We start from the raw sequence: 21,378 nt of genomic DNA, 5'->3' as shown, positions 1-21,378 counted from the left end.
CCCCATCCTTCTTACACGTTTTGGACATGACCTGATATTTGTTGTATTGCATTTGTGTGTGTGCATTGTGTATCTGTTCTCCTGGGTCCCACAGGGCTGTTATTTCCCCTCACCCCCACCCCTTGGTTGCCACTCGAAATATTGGTACTAAATAATAATACAGAATTAAGCAGATGAAAAGATAAACCCCACACTTTACCCCCAGTGCCTCCTTTCATTTGCTTAAGGTACCTGCACTTTTTTTTTTTTTTTTTTGCTTTATGAATATAATTTCTCGAAAATGTCTCCTTCGCACGGTTTCCTTCTGTGGGTTGGTTTTAAAATTGTCATTCGAGATTGAACAGCACCAAGAAGCCGAGGAGGCGGAGGAGGAGAGAAGGAAAGAGCGAATATGGAGGAGAAAGCGGAGTTTGACCTGCAGGTGCAGCCGAACCCGGGTCCCGAGGAGCCCCCGGAGCAGCGCAGGGGCCGGGAGTTCGCGAGGCACAGGCGGCGGAAGGCGGACGGTGCCAGCCCGGGATGGAGCCGCGCCAGGGCAGTGTCTCAGTGTAGAGAAGCCCCCGAGGAGCCCACGGGCGGCGAGGCAGAAGTTGGTGGCCCCGGGCGTGCCCCTCCCGGTGGTCCCGCGGGCCCGGGACAGCGCGTAAGCGGCGGGGAGGCGGCGGTTTCCCTGAGCACGGCCCCCGGCTCCATTCCCGGTTTCCCGGAGGGATGCTGGAAGCCGGGCTGCAGCTGCGGTGCCCGGGTGCCGCCGGGATGTGCCGGGGGGGCGGCGGGGGGCGGCCGTGCCCGCCGTTCACATGTGGCGGCTCCGCGTCCCCGAGCGCGCCCGGCCCGGCCGCCCCTGCCCTCGGAGCTCCTCCTGCTCCTCCCCGGCACGATGCGCGCAGGACACGAGCGGCTCCGGAGCACTTTGAGTCGCTCCCACCCCGCTCCGTGGGATTAATCCATCCTTTCGGAGGTTATTTTCGGCAGGCAGGCTCGCGGGCGGGCAGGGCGGCCGGAGGAAGAGCCCGCGGCAGGGGAGGGATGCGGGAGCAGGGCAGCGGAGCCGGGCGGGACTGAGCCACCCGCAGAGCAGAGGGAGGAGAGCGGAGCGGAGCTGCCCTGCTCCCTGCTCCCGTGCCGGGCTGCCCGCATGGCTCCCGGGCACTGTGGAGATTGTGGGGGCTGCTGCTGCTGAGCAACCATCCATCGCTTTAAACTCAGCCTCAACTTAGCGCAGCAGGCAAGGATGGCAACGCCACTGGAGCTTTGGAGCTGCCAGGAGAGCCGGGGAACCTGGGTTTTGGTCGCCGCTGTCTAATAAATGGGAGTAAAATGGAATTTCTTACTTGGGTTTTTCCTGCCTTGGTTCTACTGTGCACCCAACAGCACAGGTGTATCAGGTAAGAAAACATCTTATCGTTCTTTCTCAGCCTGGCCTCGGGCAGCCGTTCCCTCGGTCGGGGTGAGTGGTGCCAGGGCTGGCTGGGGCTCCCACTCTTGCCCAGGGATGCTTTGTGCACTCCCGGGCCAGGACTGCTTGGAGAGAGCGTGCAGGAGAAAAGGGCTCTCGATTCAAGAGTTTCTTTAATGTGCCTCCTCTGTTTGGGTTTTTTTTTCTTTCTTCATTTCCTTGCTGAGGGTGCACTTCTGCCAACTGAGTGAGCAGCAGTTTCTTGGGTTAATCAAGGGCTGTGTGTTTAACAGGATGCCCCTGGAATGCTTTTCCCGAGGGTATTCACTCTAAATTGGGGGCAATCACTTTTTGTGAGGCACTGCACATCCCAGCACAGCCTCAGCCCCTCCAGCAGCTCTGTAGGGGCCTGTTTGAACTCGAACCTCTTCCATAAAGCCAGCACAACCAGCGGGGTACGAGCTGAATAGCTTTGCTTGGGGCCTCCATAGGCACCGTTAAAACCCGAAAATACAGCCATGCCTTTCTGGTGGGTTCACCAAGTCTCCTGAACTCAGGATGACAGGAAGAGGCTGTCAGAGATCTTAGGGGGAAAAAACCGTTTGGAGAACGCCAACCATGTCTTAAAATGCTGAATTGTAAAGAAGGATGTATGTCAGAAGGATGTATGTGTGCAGCTCAGCCCCATTTCCTCCGAAGGTGTTAGCTAGGCAACCAGCCACGGGCTCCAGAGATTCTCTCCAGATCTGGAGGCTGGATGTGGAGAAAGCTTGCCATGATTACGCAATGAAAATAGAAGGGGGTGTAAAAAAGAACTTGCTGCATGTAAAAACATGCCCACACCCCCCAGAGCAGAGGGGGCTGTGGCATTAAAGGGGTCCTACAGCTTCCTTCACAGACATCGTCCGTACCTTCAGAGGAGTGGAAGAGGCAAGGTGGTAACTGGAGTGAGACAGAACATTGCTGTTACACTTTCTGGAATTAATCAGTGAGATCTGATTTTTTCACTGGGAAGGAAGAGGATCTTGCTTAGAGGAAGCATCAAGTCAACTGCTCTTAGCCAGGACTGACATGATGATTTATCCTGTGACCTTGAGTCTGTTATCCGGGGTCAGATCCTGACATCCTCGTGCTCCAAAGCAATCCAGTATTACAGTGAAGGCAGAAAAAATGCTGCTTATGACCGAAGGGCACCAAGACCTTGCCCATGATTTCAATGATCCTGTTTCTCCCTCTGCACTTGGGCCAGCATTGAGGCTTTGGGTTGAAAAGTGATCTTTGAGAAGAAAAAACCAGAATTTTAAAGAAGAGTCTTCTCAGCCTCTGTCTTTTGAGGTCTGGTCCCGGGCACAGCCACTGCCAGGATATGGGCAACCTATAATGTGTTGGATACATTATTTTATATTTGGATTAATTCCCTGGTTACTTGACTTTCTTCCTCCCGTTACACAATAGCGATGAGTTGCTTGTTAAAAATACATCTCCTCGTGGCAGAGAGGCAGGCAAGGCAAATTCTAACTTCTGAAATTCCAACTGCTCAGTCTGTAGTTTTCCAAAGGTGCCAGAGTGTGAGACATTCCGTGGTCAAGGGAAGCTGCTCTGTTTGGCACAACAGTTTTCTGCAGGTTCAGGATTTAGTGTGGCTGTGGCAGGACGTTGTTTGATCCTGTGAAAGGGGAGTAGCCTTGCTCACATGTGTACTTGGGATCCGTTAAATGGAACTAGAGCAAAATTTTATCCTTGCATCAGTAAAAATATTTTTGGTACAAGATGCTTTTATGAAAAGCAGTGTAATTATGGGCAAAACTGCCATTTTAAGGCTCTGATTTTGTTTTCTAAATGCAATGTGACTTGCAGTTATGATGACAGAGGCCATCCAAACCCCCTGAATTCTCTGCTTGTGAGTTCTGTGCGCTGGGAATCGCCAGGTGTAAGAAAAACCTATTCCAAAAAGGAAGAACAGTTTGGTGATTTTGGAATGCAGTGGCAGGACACAGGACTTCCCAAAGGCAAAGCTACCACTGAAATCACTGTCCTGGTTTGGCAGAGGAGGGAAAGGGGGGACACACACAGGGAAATGCTGTTCTCTCACAGCAGTTGGGAATATCCTTCCAGGGTGCTTTAGCTGTGTTTGAAGCAGTTCCTCTGTCATGTGTGCTGTCTGACTGAAGGGAAGGAGCCAAATTCAATCTAAGTCAGCACATTTTTTCAGGTTAAAAAAGTAGTAATTTTTTGTCTTCTCGAGACAGTGATTAGTGGCAAGAAATTTGCAATTTATATGATTGACAGGTCTTTGAGGCAAAGACTGTGGCTTCCATTATTTTATCAGGGCTTGATATGCTGTGGATGCTGCAAGAAGAAATGTGCCACAGGGCACGAGATCATCTGCAGAGAGACACTTGGGGAATTATTTCTTGGTTTGCCTGGGGAAGGAGCACCGTGGATGGCAGTTTGGGGGTCCATGTCCATACTTTGTGATTCTTTACTGAAATAGATTTTAATTCTCTATTAAAAATAGGTGTATCTTTTATATTTCAGACTCTTCTATGTTAAGTGACATTTCTATACATTTGAGTTAATTGTCCTTCTGCTGTGTGTCTCCCTAAGCCTTTTACTTCTATTTGTGGAAGCAGAGCAGCTTTAACATGTCAATATATGCAAAGAATGGTCCATTTTCTGTAGCTTAAAACTCACAGAGAGGCTTTGATGTTCTAGAGGTTGCCACGAATTAAGCCTAATGCCTTTTCAATTACATTTCAAAATACAAAACATATTTACAGTGAGCTTCACTTAAAGTCAGGAATGGCAGATGGGAAGGATACACATACTGCTCTGGATAATCCTGGAGTTTGACAGGGGCCAGACTGTTCTCTGACCTTGCAGGATATTCCTTGTCTTTTTCCCAAGAAAAAGTTTTCTTCAGTGGCAATGACACCTGGGACATTTGCCCCCAAATATTTACCTCATAGAAAATGAAATGTTCTCCACCCCAGTCCTTCAGTCAAACTGCTTTTTCCATCTACCAGGATAAATGATTCCTAGAACAACAATGTCACAGTCCCCAAAAGAATCAGGTTAGCAGATTCAAAGGAGAAACAGAAGATGCAAAGAGTGATTTCCCACATGCCTCTGCTCTGTGTGTTTGTCAGAAGGTCAGAGCACCCTCCCTGCAAGTGTGACCCCAAATCTGTGCCTCATTGGCCGCTGACTTAAAGATGCTGCTGAGCTTTCTGCACTGCTCCCAGAGATTTTGGCACTGCTGTGCAAAAATAATACTGCCAGTGTCATGCCTGGCTCAGCTGCTGGAGTGCCCTCATGGAACCCACAGATTGCCTCTTGCTTGGGGTGATTTGGGGCTCAGATATTTCCTGGTGACAGTGACACACTTCCAGCACCCCTTTTCAAGCAGTGCTCTGGCAGGGAGCAGAGACAGGCCGGTGCCTCACTTGTCTGACAAGCCCCTTCAAGACGTGCTGCCCAAGTGCATTGAGGCTTCTCCTCCAGATCCATCCACACTACTGGGATGCAATGGTGCTGCAGCAGCTGGGGGAAGATGTCAGCTCAGACAGAGAGGATTTTGGGATATGTGGACTTCTTATTCTAGAACTGATAGCACTTAGCTCTGAAGGAGATGCATTTCTTTGCTCTGTCATTTGACATTCATTGCTTAGAGTTGCTTTCCCTAAACGGTGTCAAGAGCAGCTTTGTTAGGGAAAGGAGAACTCCATAGGTTTTCCCAGTTTATCTATGGGATTTCCTTTCCCCTTTATCTAATGGACAAGAGAACTCACTGTTACTTTCATCATTTAAACAGCAATAATCTATTTTCTGCTGCTAACAACGAGCTCGGTCGAAGTTCTCCCAGTGCTTAAATTCCAGGTATGAGCAGACGCAAATAAATTCTCCAAAATATCTGCTTGGAATGACATGTGTACACAGCCAGAGGGTGGGAGAAAACCCATCTCCTTCAGCTTTGGCTTTGGGAATGACTTCCAGAGTGACAGGAGTCCACATGACTGCTGCCATTCAGCCAGAGCTCCCCACGCTGGCCCGGTGCAAACTGCAGATAAGCTTTTGAGGAGCTCTTTTACCCTTTGGATTTGGCAAATCACTACCTTAATTTCACAAAGTCCTTTTCTTACTAAAACAAGCTTTACAGCAGCTTTACGTGGGGAAGGGAATTTGCTGAATCAACTAAGGGGAGTTTCCTTTCTTTTCATCTCTCCTGCTTACTCTATGAAAACTTAATCCCTCCCAATGCATCTTTTCTGTGCTGCCCTTCCTTTCTCAGGTACAATAGTGAATCATATTTTAGGCCATATATAATCCTGGCTGCTTATCAAGGATGAATGAAACTCTCCCACCGTCCCCCCTGTAACTTTAAAGCCCTGGGTGTGGTGTCCAGGAATCCAGAGGAATGGCTGGAAGGAGTTATCACAACGTGGTAAATGTGGCCATAAAGTTATTTCAGCTGTAATACTTTAATAGCCCCCCTGGTATTAAGTGCACATAGCTCCACTAACTTCAGCACATTTGTTACACTGATGATCTGACCCTAAGGCTTCATTAATAATAGAAACAAGATTTATTTTAATTGTGTCATGGATATTTAAGTAAAACTCCCTCTAGATTGTAATCTGCTTAAAACACATGGCAGGCTGCAGCCCACGGTTTCTAACCCGGCTCTCAGCATTTTAACTCCCTTTTAGCTCCTTAATGCCACTAAAATGGAGCCCTGACAGGGGAGCTGCTGCACACCAAGTGCTTTGTCAAAACAGATGAGCAGGCACACGGGGGAGATCACTCCGGGGCACTCACCTTCTGACTCCAGCTCTGTTTGCAAAACACTTCCCAGAACTGGCGGCAGTTTTAGCAACAGGAGTTGCAAAGCACCATCTTCTGTTGAAAAGGCAAAGAGATCTGAGGCAGATGTATTAATTCAAGCGTATTGGAGTTATTTGCTCTCATCAGGAAAAGACAGAAGGCACCATTCTTTACCTGGGAAAGGAGCTCAGAGGTTTTGCTGGTTAGGAACACCATTCCATACCTACGGCTGAGACTTACAAGTTACAATTAAGCACATTTTTAAACAAATTTGCCATGGATTAAGAAACTATAATTTCATTTAAGTAAATACTTACAGTTGGATGACTGAAAGACCAGCACATAGAGAAGAGCAGTCTGATAGAAAGAAGTGTTGATATAGTTGATGAGACCCAATAAAGAAGGAAGGAACTTCTGTCAACATTTGTTATAAATCTTCAAAGCCCTTGTCTAAATCAATTATGTTATTCCAATTTATGCAGCTGAAAACGTGGCTCTGATCCTTCCTCAGAAGAGCTAGAGGAACCTGAGAAGTGCCTGGGATGGTCATTTGAGATGAACATACAGCACTGTGCTCATGGCAAGGAAACATTATGAACGCAATTTATTGTAACATTTTGCTGGGAAGTAATGAAGTTTCCCTTGGAGCAGTGTCCCTGTGCTGTAAGGTCACAACAGCTTTGACAGCTCCACTAATGCAAGCTTTCAGTGTCTCTGCTGCCCAGAACTCACATTTGTACATTGTAATCCCAGAACTCCTTCCTTATATAATTGACTCCGTACACCAGACGAGAATTTTCTGACCAGGGCGATCGAAGATTTTTCTCTCAGTCCCCTGTGGGAGGAGGAGTTGGGCCCTGCAGGAGACTCTGCTCCCGTGCTGGCAGTACCTGCTCGTGCTGAGCCGAGTGCCCAGGCTGGCATATTTTGGGGAGAAAACCCATGTGCTTTATGTGGGTCATTGTCACATGAACAGCCAAAGTTCTGTGAGTGCCAGGGCAGGGTGTGTTTGTGGTGTCTCCCCCTGCACGAGCACAAACCCCACAGCAACACAGCCCCTCGCAGCCGAAGCCTGCTGCCTGTTCCCCTCGTTCCAGATGTGCAGTTCCTGCTGTGTTCCCCTCCCGTTTGACAGTCCCCCAGCCTCCCTGAGCTCAGCTGTTCCACGGTTCACTGGGAGCTGGCACAGCTGCATTCCAGCAGCCACAGATGCATTTTAGGCAGCACACAAAGTGTCTTGGTTTCCCTCACGTTTTCTCTAAGTTTCTGAATTTATTTTTCCCACTTTTTTTAAAAAAGGAGAAAACTTCCAAAAGTATGTACTTGTAATTCAGAAAGAGGCCATAGTCTTGCCTGAGTATGTTTTGATTTAAACAGAAATATCCAAATTTGTTTTCCTGCCTATATACAGTATTTTCTCAGTAAATTTCCAGCATAGCTGATTATACCATATGTGGTCTCTGGTGTGAGAGAAGTCACTCTTCCATTTTCTGTTGGTTTTCTGTTTGTAAACATGGGTAAGTTTCAAAGGACACTTCTTTCCTCTCCCCAGAGCTATGAGTGACATCGGAGACTACATTGGTTCCAACATCGAAATCTCCTGGCTGCCCAACCTGGATGATTTAATGAAAGGCTACGCACGGAATTTCAGGCCTGGCATTGGAGGTGAGGCTTGGACAATAATGTCTCTTCTGTTCTTACAATCCCTCTACCCTCTGATGCTCGTGTGAACTTCATCCTTTACATGATTAAAAGGTTATGATTATTTTCTACTTGGATACTGGGAAAAAATAACCATCAACAATTTGGATGGTTTTGACAGGAGACAGACTGTACAACAGCAACAGAGGCTTCTGATACAGTTCTTAAATCACTGACATTTAAGTTGAAGGAATTTTGTATTGCATTAAATGGTGATGATTCCTGCACTGCTTGAAGTCATGCTGTCTTAAACTTGGTAGTGTGATTTCCAGAAAGGATTCCATAATTTTCAGTAGCTGTGATTGTATCTTGTGCCCTTTATCACTGAAGTGAGATTGGAAATTGAGGTAGAAATCAGTAAAAGATTTAAATCTCTTGCTTTAGGGTAGGTTTTGCTTGGAGAGTGTACTTTATAATGGAAAACACTTTTGTGAACTCTCTGAAAGAATTGAAATCTTGGGTCATTTATATTTTTGTAGGTCCTATGATGATGTCAATGACCCCATTCAACCCTTTTCCCCAGGTCCCCCCGTTAACGTTGCTCTGGCCATCGAAGTAGCCAGCATTGACCACATCTCAGAGGTGAACATGGTACGGTATCAGAGTCTTCAGTTTTGCTCTAAAAAACGTTCAAAACCAAAAGTTGTACTGTTCTTTTTTGAGACTTGCAATATGTTACATGTAACACTGATGTTGAACCACTTTTTGATAATTTGAGTTTATCTGTTGTGGAAGCATAGCAGAAATTCAAATGCTTGGGCATCTCTCTGGTTGACTGAGTATAAAAATACTTATTTGCACTGGAAGCAGATCATGTATTTCCAGGCTAATACAATGATTTTTGGCCAAGTCCCAAGACATTACCATTGTGTTTGTTCAGCATCACTTCTTACTTGGGCTTTCTCCTGTCCCAGGAATACACCATGACAGTGTTTTTGCACCAGAGCTGGCGAGACGACCGTCTGTCTTACAACCACACCAACGAGACTCTGGGCTTAGACAGCAGGTTTGTGGACAAGCTCTGGTTGCCAGATACTTTCATAGTCAATGCCAAGTCTGCCTGGTTCCATGATGTGACTGTGGAAAACAAACTTATCAGGCTCCAGCCAGATGGAGTCATTTTATACAGCATCAGGTGAGTGAGAAGGAGAGCAAGTGTTCTCTATTGTGTGCTAACTTCTGGAACAGACTGTGAAGTAACCACTGATTTCCTAGGATGGTTTCATAAAATAGTTGTTAATTTAATATGGAAGAAAATCTCCTGTCAGAGACCCCTTTGCTTTCCAAGGATGACAGTGCCAGGAAGGTCTCTTTGGCAACACTGTGCAGTGCAGAGTCACTGACCACGTTCAGAATGTCCTCCAAGTGTCTCAGAGCTGTTTGGCAAAGATTCTGTTCTCCACTCTCTATTTTCCTATTCTCTCTTCTATTTCACTGTTTTCCAAGGGAACTATGAGCCTGATTTAGGCTCAACTTCCCCATCTCTCAAACAGAGAAAGTGTCATTTCCTCACCTTGGAAGAGTGCTGGGGCTGGAACTCAGTACCTGTACTGGAAGTTAATTGTGTAATGTTCTACAAAATGAATGTGCACCCTTGAAATCGTAAGCCCAAAATTCCCATCAAGGTATTAGTAGAAATCTTGGGGACAGTGAAAGGTGGTAGATGGAATCAGAGAATTCCTTTTCATCGTGAGAAGTAGCTGAAGTGTCCTCTGACATTAAAGTCATTTGACTTTTCTTCAGTTCCCTTTCCTTGGGTTTCCCACAGACTCAGTAAAGGCAACGGCCATAAGGGCTTTGAAAAGAATTCCCTTCATTGCTATGAAGGTTTCAAAGTTTTCCATTCAGTGTTTTGAGTTCAGAGGAAAAAGCTCTGTCTGAATGCAACTAACTGGTGTTCCCGTTGCCTGGAACAGGATTACCTCAACAGTGGCCTGCGACATGGACCTGTCCAAGTACCCCATGGACGAGCAGGAGTGCATGCTGGATTTGGAGAGCTGTAAGGGCTGAGTACACCTGTGTTTGCTGTAAAGCCTGGGCAGGTGGGACTGGGACACTGGAGCGAGCTGGGATGGTTCTGCTTGGGGCAATGAAATGTAAGGGCTGCCTTGAGATTGAGAACAAACAGGAATCCCTTCATTCCCTGTGCTGGGCATTACACAAAGGACTTTTCAATGCCCCAGTCCTAAACTCTAGGATTTAATGTAGTGATGATGAACAATGAACAGTCCTGTTACAAATGTCTGGAACTCTGAGCTTGATGTGAAACCTCGTGCAGTTGTGACAGTCACTGGCATTACTGAGCTTTGCATCAAATCCAGGGAGAACAAGCAGAGAAGCCCACAGGCAAAATTTGATGTGCTATGTTTTCTTTATAAGAAGAAGGAAAAAGAAAGAATTCCCTGCTTTTAATGAAAGCCATGGTGATTAACCTTTACAGAGATGCTGAGCTTGCCTTGGCATTCCTGTATCCGTGACCCAGAAATCCATCAGAATACTGCATGGATTGCCTTAATTCCTTTGTACTCACAGAGGAGGGTGAAGAATGAGTTTATGTTTTGTCCAACCTGTAGTTTATCTGTGATCAGCATGTAAATCCCACGAGCATGAATACTTCTGAAATGAAAACCACCACAGACACAAGCAGGGGCCACCCAGTTGGTGGCAATGAATCTGGTTTTTAGATCAAGGAGTCTACAGGTCCTGAGGGCTCCAGAGATTTGGGAGCAGCAGTTTTTGAACAGATCCCCTGGCCTGTTAATGCCAGTTTCTCTTTTTTAGCACCAACTTTGTTTTCTAGGCAATTAGCCACAATACCACTTTGTCCTGTCAAAAATAGCAATCTACAGTTTTACTTCTGTAATCACCAAGTGCAGAGGCAGCAGGCAGTGCCCCAGCAACCCATTCTCTCTCCCAGCAAGTTCTGCAGGGAGTTTTTTGGGGGGTTGAATGTTTGAATTGAATTGGAGGGGTTTGATTTCAGTGAACCAAACAGCCTCTTTAGACAAATGAATGCTCTAGGAGCAAGTTGTCCACTAACAGCAAAACTAGCAAAGATTGATTGCATCTCACAAAAATCCCCTCACACACATCCCCCCTCTGTCATGTCCCTGGTGTCCTGCAGCTCTCCCAGGCAGAATAATCCAGGTTGAATCCCAGCAATGGGTCTGATGGAATTCAGCATAGCAGGAGTTAGAGACCTTCCGCTGTGAGTCCTCTAAGCTCTTAATTTCTGCCTCAAACTTGTTGTTTATTCAGCTTTCTTTTGGCAGATGGCTACTCCTCGGAGGACATCGTGTACCACTGGTCAGAGAACCAGGAGGAGATCCACGGGCTGGACAAGCTGCAGCTCGCCCAGTTCACCATCACCAACTACCAGTTCACAACAGAAATTATGAACTTCAAATCTGGTAACAGAATCTCTCCTCAGCTCAGGGACAGTATCTGACTTTTTCCAGCACAGGGAAACCTCCTGTATCTGTAACAGAAAATCCCTCTTCTTAGGTAACTAATTTAAGAACCTGTCAGGTGTCTGATAAGAGTTTTCTTCAGCTTACACTCATGAAAAGTGCCATTCTTTGCTGAGCCTCCAGGTAGCTACTGTAGCATGTTATGTCCTTCAGCTCTCTCTGCCTGACAAAACACTGTGTGGAGTAGCCAGACAGCACTTGATAAAGAACACTTGAGGTATAGCTCATATTTTCTTGACCTAATTTGCGACTTCAGATCAAGAAAAATTTCCATTAGCCCTGATGTTATGAAGCTTATGACGTACAGTCAGATCAGTCTAATTCTACCCAGCAGAAGTCAGTGGTGTGTATGTCTATCACTGGGCTTATTGCAATGTTTGTACAAGATTGGAGTCATTTCTTTCCTGCTGATTTTTCATCCTCTTTCATGTATTCAGATTCTCATTTATGCTGCACATCTCCTCTAAGCTCTTTTTTGAGTTTGAAATTAACTTGGCCTTTTAAAAAATCTAAATTTAGTATCTGGAGGACTTTCTACAGCAGATGATAAGACAGTACACATTTTGAAGCAATACTGTTATTTGAGAAGACTCATGATTTTATTTTCAGATCTGGCATTGATATGACCTGAGACAGATCATTTGACCTATTCTTAGCTGATGAAGCTGCAGCACCTCGTGCAGGGTTTATGGGGACTGATCGAACACTGTTCAGGAAAGCGTTCTGTGATCCCTGTCCAAAAGCTGTCACAGCTCTGTTTCATTGTAGAAATGTCATTTTGAGTATCAGTTTGACTGTAATTCACGCAGCCAGAGCCTTCTCTGCCTGCTCTTTTTTCCAGCAGGGCAGTTTCCCAGGCTCAGTCTCCACTTCCACCTGCGGCGGAATCGAGGAGTTTACATCATCCAGTCCTACGTCCCCTCCATCCTCCTGGTGGCCATGTCGTGGGTGTCCTTCTGGATCAGCCAGTCAGCTGTGCCTGCCAGGGTGTCCTTAGGTAAGGCAGGGGCCTCGGGGGACTGGAAGGGAAGGCAATGCTCAGGTTGGAATTCTGCTCTCTGATAATCCTTATTTTACATGAAGGTGCATTTATGACCACTCTGTTTACTTTTGCAGAAGAGATGGTCCTTTAGAAGGCTTCCCTCCTGTTTTAATTTCTGTCATGTTATCAGAGCAGCTGCCTCAGGAAAGAACAGCAAATAACCCCCTAAAGAGGGTTAAAAGCAGTAATGACTGTGAGGCAGATCTATGAAAGAATTCATTTGAAGGAACTGGGACAGTGGCAAAAAAATATTCCCGGTGCTTGTGGATCTGCTTGTCTGAGTAAGGGTTGCCAGTCCAGATTCAAAAGCGTTTGAGGGTTAAGTCTTTGGGTTTGGTTTGTCCTGATCTAGAATAAAACCAAGGATATTTTGTTCAAAGCTGCCTTATACAAATGCAGTTTTTTTACAAGCTTCTCTGCTTTGAAAATCAGGAGCCACAGTATTTGTACTGTGAAAATATCCTCCGCTTCAGATTAGTAAAAGTCTCCATGTATAATACATCAGTAAATCCATTTCCTCTCCTGCTCCCTGCAGGAATAACCACTGTCCTCACCATGACCACGCTGATGGTCAGTGCCCGCTCCTCCCTCCCTCGAGCCTCTGCCATCAAGGCCCTGGACGTTTATTTCTGGATCTGCTACGTGTTCGTGTTCGCCGCGCTGGTGGAATACGCCTTCGCCCACTTCAACGCCGACTACATGAAAAAGCAGAAGAACAAGATCAAGGCGAGGAGGCAGAGTGCAGAGGTCAGTGAGTGTGTATGGGAGTGACTTTGGCACAGCAGTGCCCCTGCAGCGTGGCCTGGCACTGCCCCCCGTATTCCTCAGGGAATCCCAGCTCCTGAGGCCTCTCACTGCATGCTCTGTGAAATTCCTGTGATGATGCTGATTTCTTACCTATGCCTTCGAATTTTACAGAAAAAAAAACCCTTCAGGAGAGGCAGAAACTCCATTATTCTCCTCTTTCCCTTGCAGATCAACGTGAAGAATGCCATTGTTCTGTTTTCCCTTTCCATAGCTGGTGTGAACCAGGAACTGGCCATTTCCAACAGGCAGCACCGAATTCCCAGGAGCCTGCCCGGCTCCTATGGCACAATAGAAATAGAAACTGGAGAGACCAAGCAGCAGCCAGGGCTGAAACTGGACAAAAAGACTGGCCTGAAGTCCCTGTTCAAGCCCATCGACGCCGACACCATCGACATTTACGCCCGAGCCGTGTTCCCAGCAGCCTTTGCAGCAGTCAATGTCATCTACTGGGTCGCTTACACGATGTAAAAACCCAAAACAGGGATGTTCATGGCCAGAGCCACAGACTCAACAACACCCACGGATTAAAGAGCCCTTGCTGAGACTGAACCGAGCCATTTCTTCTCAAAATATTTTCCAACGAGCTCAAGACACTTCTAAAGTCGAGAAAGTCCTGCTATGAATTCCCAGAAAAAGCAGCAATTTATTGCTGTTCTGATTTGATACAGTAAGAACAGTGCTGTGCCAGACCATCCCAGCTCCTTCCCTCCTCCAATACCATGAGACGATTTTTCATATGTACATATTTGTAGCAAAAGTTTAACTCTTAAATGACCACGGTTTTCCTCCCCTTTAAGGGTTGATCAGTAATGAAGATTTGGCTTTTCACACTCAGATAATTACCTTTTTTGTAATGAAAGAGTTAATTCCTCACTTCTGCACGAGTGATTTTCTGCATCTGGCCTTCTGTGGGATGGTCTAGGTTTAACAGTAGTGGGAAAGTTGGAGTTTTCAATCAGAAAAATCTCATGAACAAAGTAAAAAGGAATAGAGGGGAGTGGAGGTTTTTCTTAAAATATTATTTGTCTTGGATAAAATATTGAAAAAATTCAGTGCTCTTAGTCACAGCATGAAATAAAATATACTACATCAAATTCTACTGAATTGTTAATAATGACTGCATTACATTTCAGATCTAAGCTAATGAAAGTTTAAACACTTAAACACAGAAATGTTTATTAGTTTAATAGGCCCCAAACATATAAAAATGCTTTAGAAACAGAGGGAAAGCTCAGGCTTCCTATGTTGGATTGGGAAAAAATTTAAAGGTGCTTCATAAGGAAGAAACTCTGACTCCATTTTCAGGAAGGACTTTAGAATTTGTTCTGTTGATTGTCAGTGAGATTCTACCATGTGTGCCTCTGAAAATATCCTTTTTGAATCCGTCCCTAAATAGCTGAATGAAGTACAAAAAAGAATTCATAACTGGCTTCAAGTAACTCAGTTGCTTTGGATATTTTTGCCATTTTTGTTCCAGGCTGACCTGCTCCATTAGGGCTCTTCTCTTCCCTTATTCAGCAGGGAAATCTGTAGGTCCTCATACACACTCCTTAAGTCAGGACTAGATCGTCTTGCCCAACTTATGCAAACTAGCACTTTGTTCTGTAAATAATTCCAGTGAACTCAGCAAATGAACACAGTATTCACAACAAACAAGCCTCACAACTGATCCCTAAAATCTCCACAGTAAATATATTGGAATATGGATTAAACCCACTGAAACACTGTTCGTGTAGGAAGCCAATGTGAGACGCTACAAAAGGGAAATTTATTTTGAAGATTTTGTTGCCTTGAAAGTGAGAGGTTGTTTGTAAATATAGAGACTGACACAAAAGCAAATATGAAATGAGAGAGGGAAAGAAGGAGGCAAAGCAAGGGGCTGAAATCTGCGATGGAAGGGAGAGTGAGGTTTGTTCAGTATCAGTGAAGTAAGAGAATGCTTTGAAGAAAAATGATCTTGAACTGAGCTGTAACAGCAAATATGCTCCACTGTAAGTCAGGTTTAGGTTCACCTCCCTCTTTAGTTTCTGTTATCATGGAAAGCTGTCAGCCAACAGTGTGCTGGAAAGCCCAAACTGCCATCAAGCTGTAACTGTTCCACAGAGTCCTCCCCAAGGCAACCCCGGACTGAGACACCCGGATTCTGCTCCAGGATCTCACCTCTGACTTGCTGGGGAACCCCAGTTAGGACCTTGCACTGCAGCACCTCCTAAATTGCTTTAATGATGCTGATTCCTTTGAGTTTTACAGAAGACAAACCCTTCAGGAGAGGCAGAAACTCTCATCCTCCAAATGGGTAAGTGCATCCAACTGGTGCTTCCGTGGTGGTATTTGCCACAGTTTCTGAGACTCTCACATACTGAATTAAAGCAAAGTATCACTCAACTTCCACCTTATCCAGAACTCTAATGGAAATCTGCATCTCCTTCAATAATCAGGTAATCAGGCTTCTTTTTCTTCCTCCTGCTTCTCCTCTTTCTAATTTATTTTTCTTGCTGTTTGTTCCTGATGTTGATGCAATGCTACATTACAGAAATACACTATTTTTTTTTTCCTAAGTGCGTTTTTGGTCATAATCACTTTGTCCCCCAAGAAATTCAACCTCTCCTGCTCTCCTCTGAATCATTCTTACTGTTTTATATAATGATTAAGTGCAGAGTGGAATAAAACCAGCAGAAGCATGACTTTACCATGCCTTCGTTGCTTTGTCCCTGATCCATCCCCACAACAGCACTACACCCTTTAGAAAGGCCAGAGGACCTCATTGTTCTCTGTTACACTTGCATAAATCAGAAATAATCTTGGGTTTAAGTCCAGCCTTTCTGTACCCTGCTGGTTTCTCCAGCTATTAGTTTATTATGTTGCCTGTCAGGGTCAGTGTCTTCTGAATCCAGCTGAAGAAATATTCACAGCAAGTTCCTGCAGAGTGCAAATCATAGGAAAAGAATCCATGATTTTGGAATTAAAGTTATTAAAGAGCAGAGAGCAAAGCCTGGTCCTAGTCCCTCCAGTGAGCAGTGGCTGGTTATTTGGAGTAATTAGCAGGAAGGTGGCTGCAGATATTATAAAGGCAATGTCTAATCTAATTACTTCTGCAGTAATAGTTTGTAATTGTGTACCTGACATAACTCCTTACACTGCAGCCAACTGACTGATCACATGGGGTTATTGGACAAAATTAGTTGCTTCTCCATCTGGGAGACAGTCACAGGCTGCATGTCCTGCTGACTGCTCCAGAAGATTTATTCAGGGAGGTTTTTCTGTACTTTCACTGCAGATCTTCAAGGTGCACAGCTCAGTGTGACTGATCAAAGGCAGAGGTGGCAGTGATCTCCTCAGAGAACCCCAAAGCCAGAATGCCAGCCTATGTCAGTGATGCACACAGAAGCACAAACAAGAGGACAGAAATATCCCAGGAGGTTGCAGGCTGTCAGGAAAGTGCCCTGTGAGCCACAGATGGCAACGTGTCCATCCCAGGAACGAGGCAGTCAGAGGGGAGAACAGGATTTTGGGTACTGGAACTGCACTTGCATGAGTAGCACAAGACAAAACACCTCCCTCACCAAGAGTGGGATTTTCTTAAATCTGTTTCCAGAGCCAGAAACAGAAAACTCAGATGCCATTCAAACTTTTAAGGAGACATTTCAGTACAGGAGTATGGTGAATTGATTGGAGTTTTGCATAAATTTGAATCTTCTATATTTTTTTTCACTTAAAATCATCATAGTTAAAAACCCTCAGACATTACTACTTTAGATCTATTAACATCTAAAGGCAATTCCCTGTTCAACTCTAATTTCATGATGCCCTTAATAAAGTTAATAAGCCAAATCTGATGTCAGTTGAATGCTGACTTTGGGTGGGTTTTACTAGTGTCATAAAAAAAAGTATGTGACAGATCAGAAGGCACCTGAAAGCATTTGTGTTCCTTTCAGCAATTTATAGTTCTGCTCTATGGACTGGCGTGTCTGTGAGAAAAGGAGTGGGCTATGTGTTAATGTAATCATTCTAAATGTGAAGTGTTAATAAAATGTACATATACAGAAATTGGAGCTTCTGTAAACTGCCAAAACAGACATTCCAACTATTGAACTGGAAGATGAAACGCATTAGAAAGGCAAATCAAAAGAACCCCAGAGATCTCATCCCTTAATGACATCCTGCCTGTTCAGGGCCCAAGGGCTGGTAAAACTCTCCCCTGGCCTCGCCAGCAGAGGAGGAAGTGCTGTTGTGTGCTCAGGAGAGTTTCTGGGGGGCACTTGTGCAAACTGCTGTACTGATGGCACAAAGGGCTGCTGCCTCAGGAGGCTGGAAGGAATCAGAAAGCACGAGATGACAGATGAAGAAATGCACGATGTGTTTGAAAGTAATGCTGGCAGTGAGAGCTCTATTAAGAGGTTAAAATACAGAGATGTCTGTCCTGTGGCTGGGTAGCAATGAGAGCATTTATCCCACTCAAAGGCAAAGCTCTCCCATCAGTTCCTAACTGGTTTGCTAATCCAACAGATAATGTAGCGAAACCAATTTAACTCGGTGAGGCTTCTGCTGTTGGGACAACAAAACACTTAATACGATTGCTCTGGTTTGAAATACTCCCAGCCATTAACCTAAAAAAGCACTTCCCATCAGGAGGAAAACAGCACCCTGAATGTTGGTCTCTGAAGCAGAATAGATAACAAAAAGCTTATTGAAAGTTTCTGAGAATATTTTTTGTTCCAAGAAAAAAAGCTGAAGCAGCTCCCTCCTGCCCCCTTTATCACAGCAGCTCAAACCACTTGCAGTGGCTGAAAGCCTGTTGGATACTAAAATAACACTGCGTGCAATATGTGTTACAGACAGAGCTAATTGTTCTTAATGAAAACTGAATAAAAATTTGGCAACGAACATGTGGTTTTGGGTGGATTTGGTAGCTGAGATGAGGAAGGCACCGTGTCCTAAATGAGGTGAGTTGGAGATTTAAGCCCCTCGTTATGTAAGGCACAAGGGATCTGCTCCCTCCTTGGACCAGCTTGGTGTCACTGCTGTGCCTTTTGCAAACTCCTGCAGAGTAAAAACAAATCTGACAGGACAGTCAAGGCCAGGCTGTCACAAAATATAGCACCAACAGGACTAATCAGATGTTATTGGGAGTTCATTGTTCCGTGAAAAGATTGGTCAAAAAAAATAAACCCAAATATCCCTCATCTCTGAGACACCAGAAACCCCTGGGAACGGATCCTTTTCTTTAACTCTTGCAGTACTTCAACTTCACTTGATCCTCAGTTCTCTTTTCCTTTTTTTCCCCACTCGAAAAGGGAAAGAAAAAGAGGAAATTTCCCTTCTCTTTGGCACGAGGACACATTAGGCAAAACCAATATAATCTTGTCCCACAGGTATGAAAAACAGTGAGATTGAAAGTCCTCATTTACAACCCTTTGTACCTTCCAAGGAGTGTTACATAAAAGGCAAGAAACTCAGCCCTGTGATAATTACCCAGCACACTCCCACACAAACAGTCTCCCTGTTCCATTCTCTTGCACTGCACTCTGCAAACCCTTACATGCAAAAAAAGACAGTTTGAGTCACTCCTCAAATTCTCCACACTCTGAAGGAAACTCTTCTCCATAATTTTGGCCCAACCATCTTTACCACAGTTAGTGGGTGACATAAGTTACCAACAAACCCAGGGTGCATTATCTGCTCCTTGGGTGAGTGTCTGGGTGAGAGCAGCACAAGTGTCCCCAAACTCTCAGTGTTCGTTCCTGGGGTCACCAGCTGGGGCAGGGAGAACATTTTCCATTCCTCAGGAATGGAGAACTGGCCAGCTTTGGCCAATTGGAACAGGCAGAGCTGGAAGTAGCAAAATAATACAGAGGCCATTGAGCTATTCCAGTACTACAATTACTCCAGCCTTAAGATTAAACAAAGGCTGAGTGATGGAATACAGAGTAATCTGTAAAACATCTGGTATAATGCTCCATCCAGGCTGTTCTGCCTTTATTGCTACGTTTCTTTCAGCTCCAGACTAATACAAAAGATCTATTTCTGTACATCTTAAACTTATTATGTTTTTACAGATCTATTTAAGATTATCCTACCCTTATCTTCGTGGGTACAACTTTCACAAATACAAGCTTGTACGTGCATATATAGAAAAGACAGGAGGGATCTATAATTTTTTAATAAATTACAGTGCATATAGTATTGTTAAATTGAACAGGTTGTTTAAATATCCTGGAAAAAAAACCAAACACAAAACCACAGAGGTTTGATTTTATTTGCTTTTAAAGATATGCAGCTTGGGCTACTCATAGAATTCTTTATCTTCCTGGCTAATGAGGTATCAACAAGTGAGTTAACTTCTGGTTGCTTCTATCTTATATAAGACAGACAAGCAAGGGAGGTGTTGGCTTAAAATAGTCCTGAAACATTATTCATTTTGTCTATTTTAACATGGGCTGGAAAAACACTAATATTCAAGCCAGCAAGAAAATCTACTAAGAATTACCATGGTGATTTCTGATGTTATGTAGGATATATGCTTTACTCCAGTTTATGTTAAAATATATTAATGCCTTGCCTTATTATTTTCACCCAAACTTAATGGCATTTGGCCCAAGGTCATTCCCACTGAACTGAGGTGAAACTAGTACTGATTGCCCCTTTTTCTCAACAATTGTCTTTAAGAACTGGTTGCCATAATGATCCTTCTTGGGGCATTCAGGAGGGAGAAAAGGAGTTTTTTTGGTCAGCCTGGTCAGAAACAGGCAAGTACTTTGTGTCTGCTGGCTGAGGCAGTACTTTGGATTAATGCTATCATATCTCTTTCCCCTTCAACTAATTTTTAAAGGACAGTTCTCAGCAGCCTGCAGCACTGAAATAAAGAACTAGGACTGGGAAGCTTTGTCTGCACAACCGTGGTTCCCAGAGAGTTGCCTGGGAATCTCTTGCCATCTGCTGGAAACGTGCAGATGTACATCCTTGAAGGAATTCAGCCTCCAGGTTCCTGCCAGAGCCGGGAGTGCCACGAAATAATGAAGAATGGCTGGAAAGCAGCACGAGGGATGTTCCTCACCTTTAGTCAAAACCACAGTTCCAGAAGGAGCTAACTCAGGCTCCCAGCAGCTGAAATACCAGCAGCTGAAATACCAGCAGCAGATTCCTGATGATTAAGGGGATTCCTTAATAAATCACCTTCTCCACTGGCACAATAAATCTGTGCCATGATTGGGGGCTGAGGTTGAATGTAGAATTATAGACTTATTTTCAAAACAGAACTCGAATATTTGAAAAAACCCTCTTTTTTTTAAGCTTTCTCTTTCTCAAACACATCAGTTCACTTCATAGTCTGCTCTTCAGAATAAAAGATCTGATCTAAAGAGATAACAATAATAATAATAATAATTCTTAAACGAACTAAAATTTTAGATGCAGCAAATATCTAATTTAAACCTGGAATAAAATTAAATTACCTGTAGGAGCCTGTCAGCTCTTCAAATCTAGGTGTAGTAGGCAGCAACACTACAACTTTTCATTAAGGTGAGGATGGCTCAACAGAAAACAAAAGTGCAATGCCTGCCATCTGGAAAAAAAAAAAAGGGAAACCAAAAAGCTTAGGAATACACTCAGGATTTACAGCTTGTTGTGTTTTCAAACCAGTTACAACCCTGTAAGCTAATGTACAGAGCAAAGCCAACATCCTCTCCAAAAAACACCATCTGCCCAGAAGTGAGAAGCATCTATTAGAAAATTCAACTGTTTAAACAATTTTGTAATATAAGAAAATACAAACCAACCCAAAATAAGACTTCTAAAATAACAGCATGAGTACTAAGAGAACAACTACAAAATATCTCTGCAAGATGTAAAAATATTATGGTTCAGATTTTCATCAAGCCCTGAAAATGCACCTAAGCTTTTCTCCTTGGTAAGTTGTGCTGGAAAAAAACTCCAGAACAACCAGGAATAAACCCCACAAAACCTCAAATCACAGTTCTGAAGAACCTTTTATCTCCCAATCCAACAGCTCAAGGAGCTGGAGATCAAAGTGTAGCTTGACCTGAAAGAATTATGTTTATAGACATATCTTACATAATGTTCTCCATTTTAAGCAGAGAAATTTGGAACACATGAAGATTTAAGGGCCAACTTTGAAA

The 21,378-nt window shown here is 44.3% G+C and overlaps 2 protein-coding genes across 7 annotated transcripts in view; one reads left to right on the top strand and one right to left on the bottom strand.

Annotated features, from left to right (window-relative positions):
* The window catches only part of CFAP74 (cilia and flagella associated protein 74), a 60,038-nt gene that overhangs the window by 37,594 nt on the left and 1,066 nt on the right, over window positions 1-21,378 (bottom strand). For 2 of the 3 annotated variants that reach the window (XM_064678925.1, XM_064678926.1), the window contains exons 2-3: window positions 20,695-20,804; window positions 6,218-6,298 (exon numbers count right to left, since the gene is read on the bottom strand). The gene's annotated coding sequence lies outside the window, so the exon portion shown is untranslated. The remainder of the gene's footprint in view (window positions 1-6,217; window positions 6,299-20,694; window positions 20,805-21,378) is intronic. The other variant, XM_064678927.1, reaches the window with a different exon arrangement.
* On the top strand, window positions 246-14,342 carry GABRD (gamma-aminobutyric acid type A receptor subunit delta). Of its 4 annotated transcripts, none has more exons than XM_064678973.1 (9): window positions 246-643; window positions 7,776-7,888; window positions 8,448-8,515; window positions 8,839-9,059; window positions 9,841-9,923; window positions 11,197-11,334; window positions 12,239-12,391; window positions 12,972-13,183; window positions 13,412-14,342. In XM_064678973.1, exons 1-9 carry the CDS (start codon window positions 261-263, stop codon window positions 13,709-13,711), a joined length of 1,671 nt encoding a protein of 556 aa, XP_064535043.1. In that variant the 5' UTR covers window positions 246-260; the 3' UTR covers window positions 13,712-14,342. The 4 variants fall into 4 exon arrangements, with proteins under 4 accessions (XP_064535043.1, XP_064535042.1, XP_064535044.1 ...); XM_064678972.1 differs by having other exon boundaries at window positions 12,236-12,391; XM_064678974.1 differs by lacking the exon at window positions 246-643 and adding an exon at window positions 934-1,388 and having other exon boundaries at window positions 12,236-12,391.

The sequence above is a fragment of the Pseudopipra pipra genome, chromosome 22 (assembly GCF_036250125.1).
Source record: "Pseudopipra pipra isolate bDixPip1 chromosome 22, bDixPip1.hap1, whole genome shotgun sequence".
In the NCBI taxonomy this organism is placed as follows: Eukaryota; Metazoa; Chordata; class Aves; order Passeriformes; family Pipridae; genus Pseudopipra; species Pseudopipra pipra.
The sequence above is the reverse complement of the archived record's forward strand: the minus strand, read 5'-3'. Positions and strand labels throughout refer to the sequence as shown.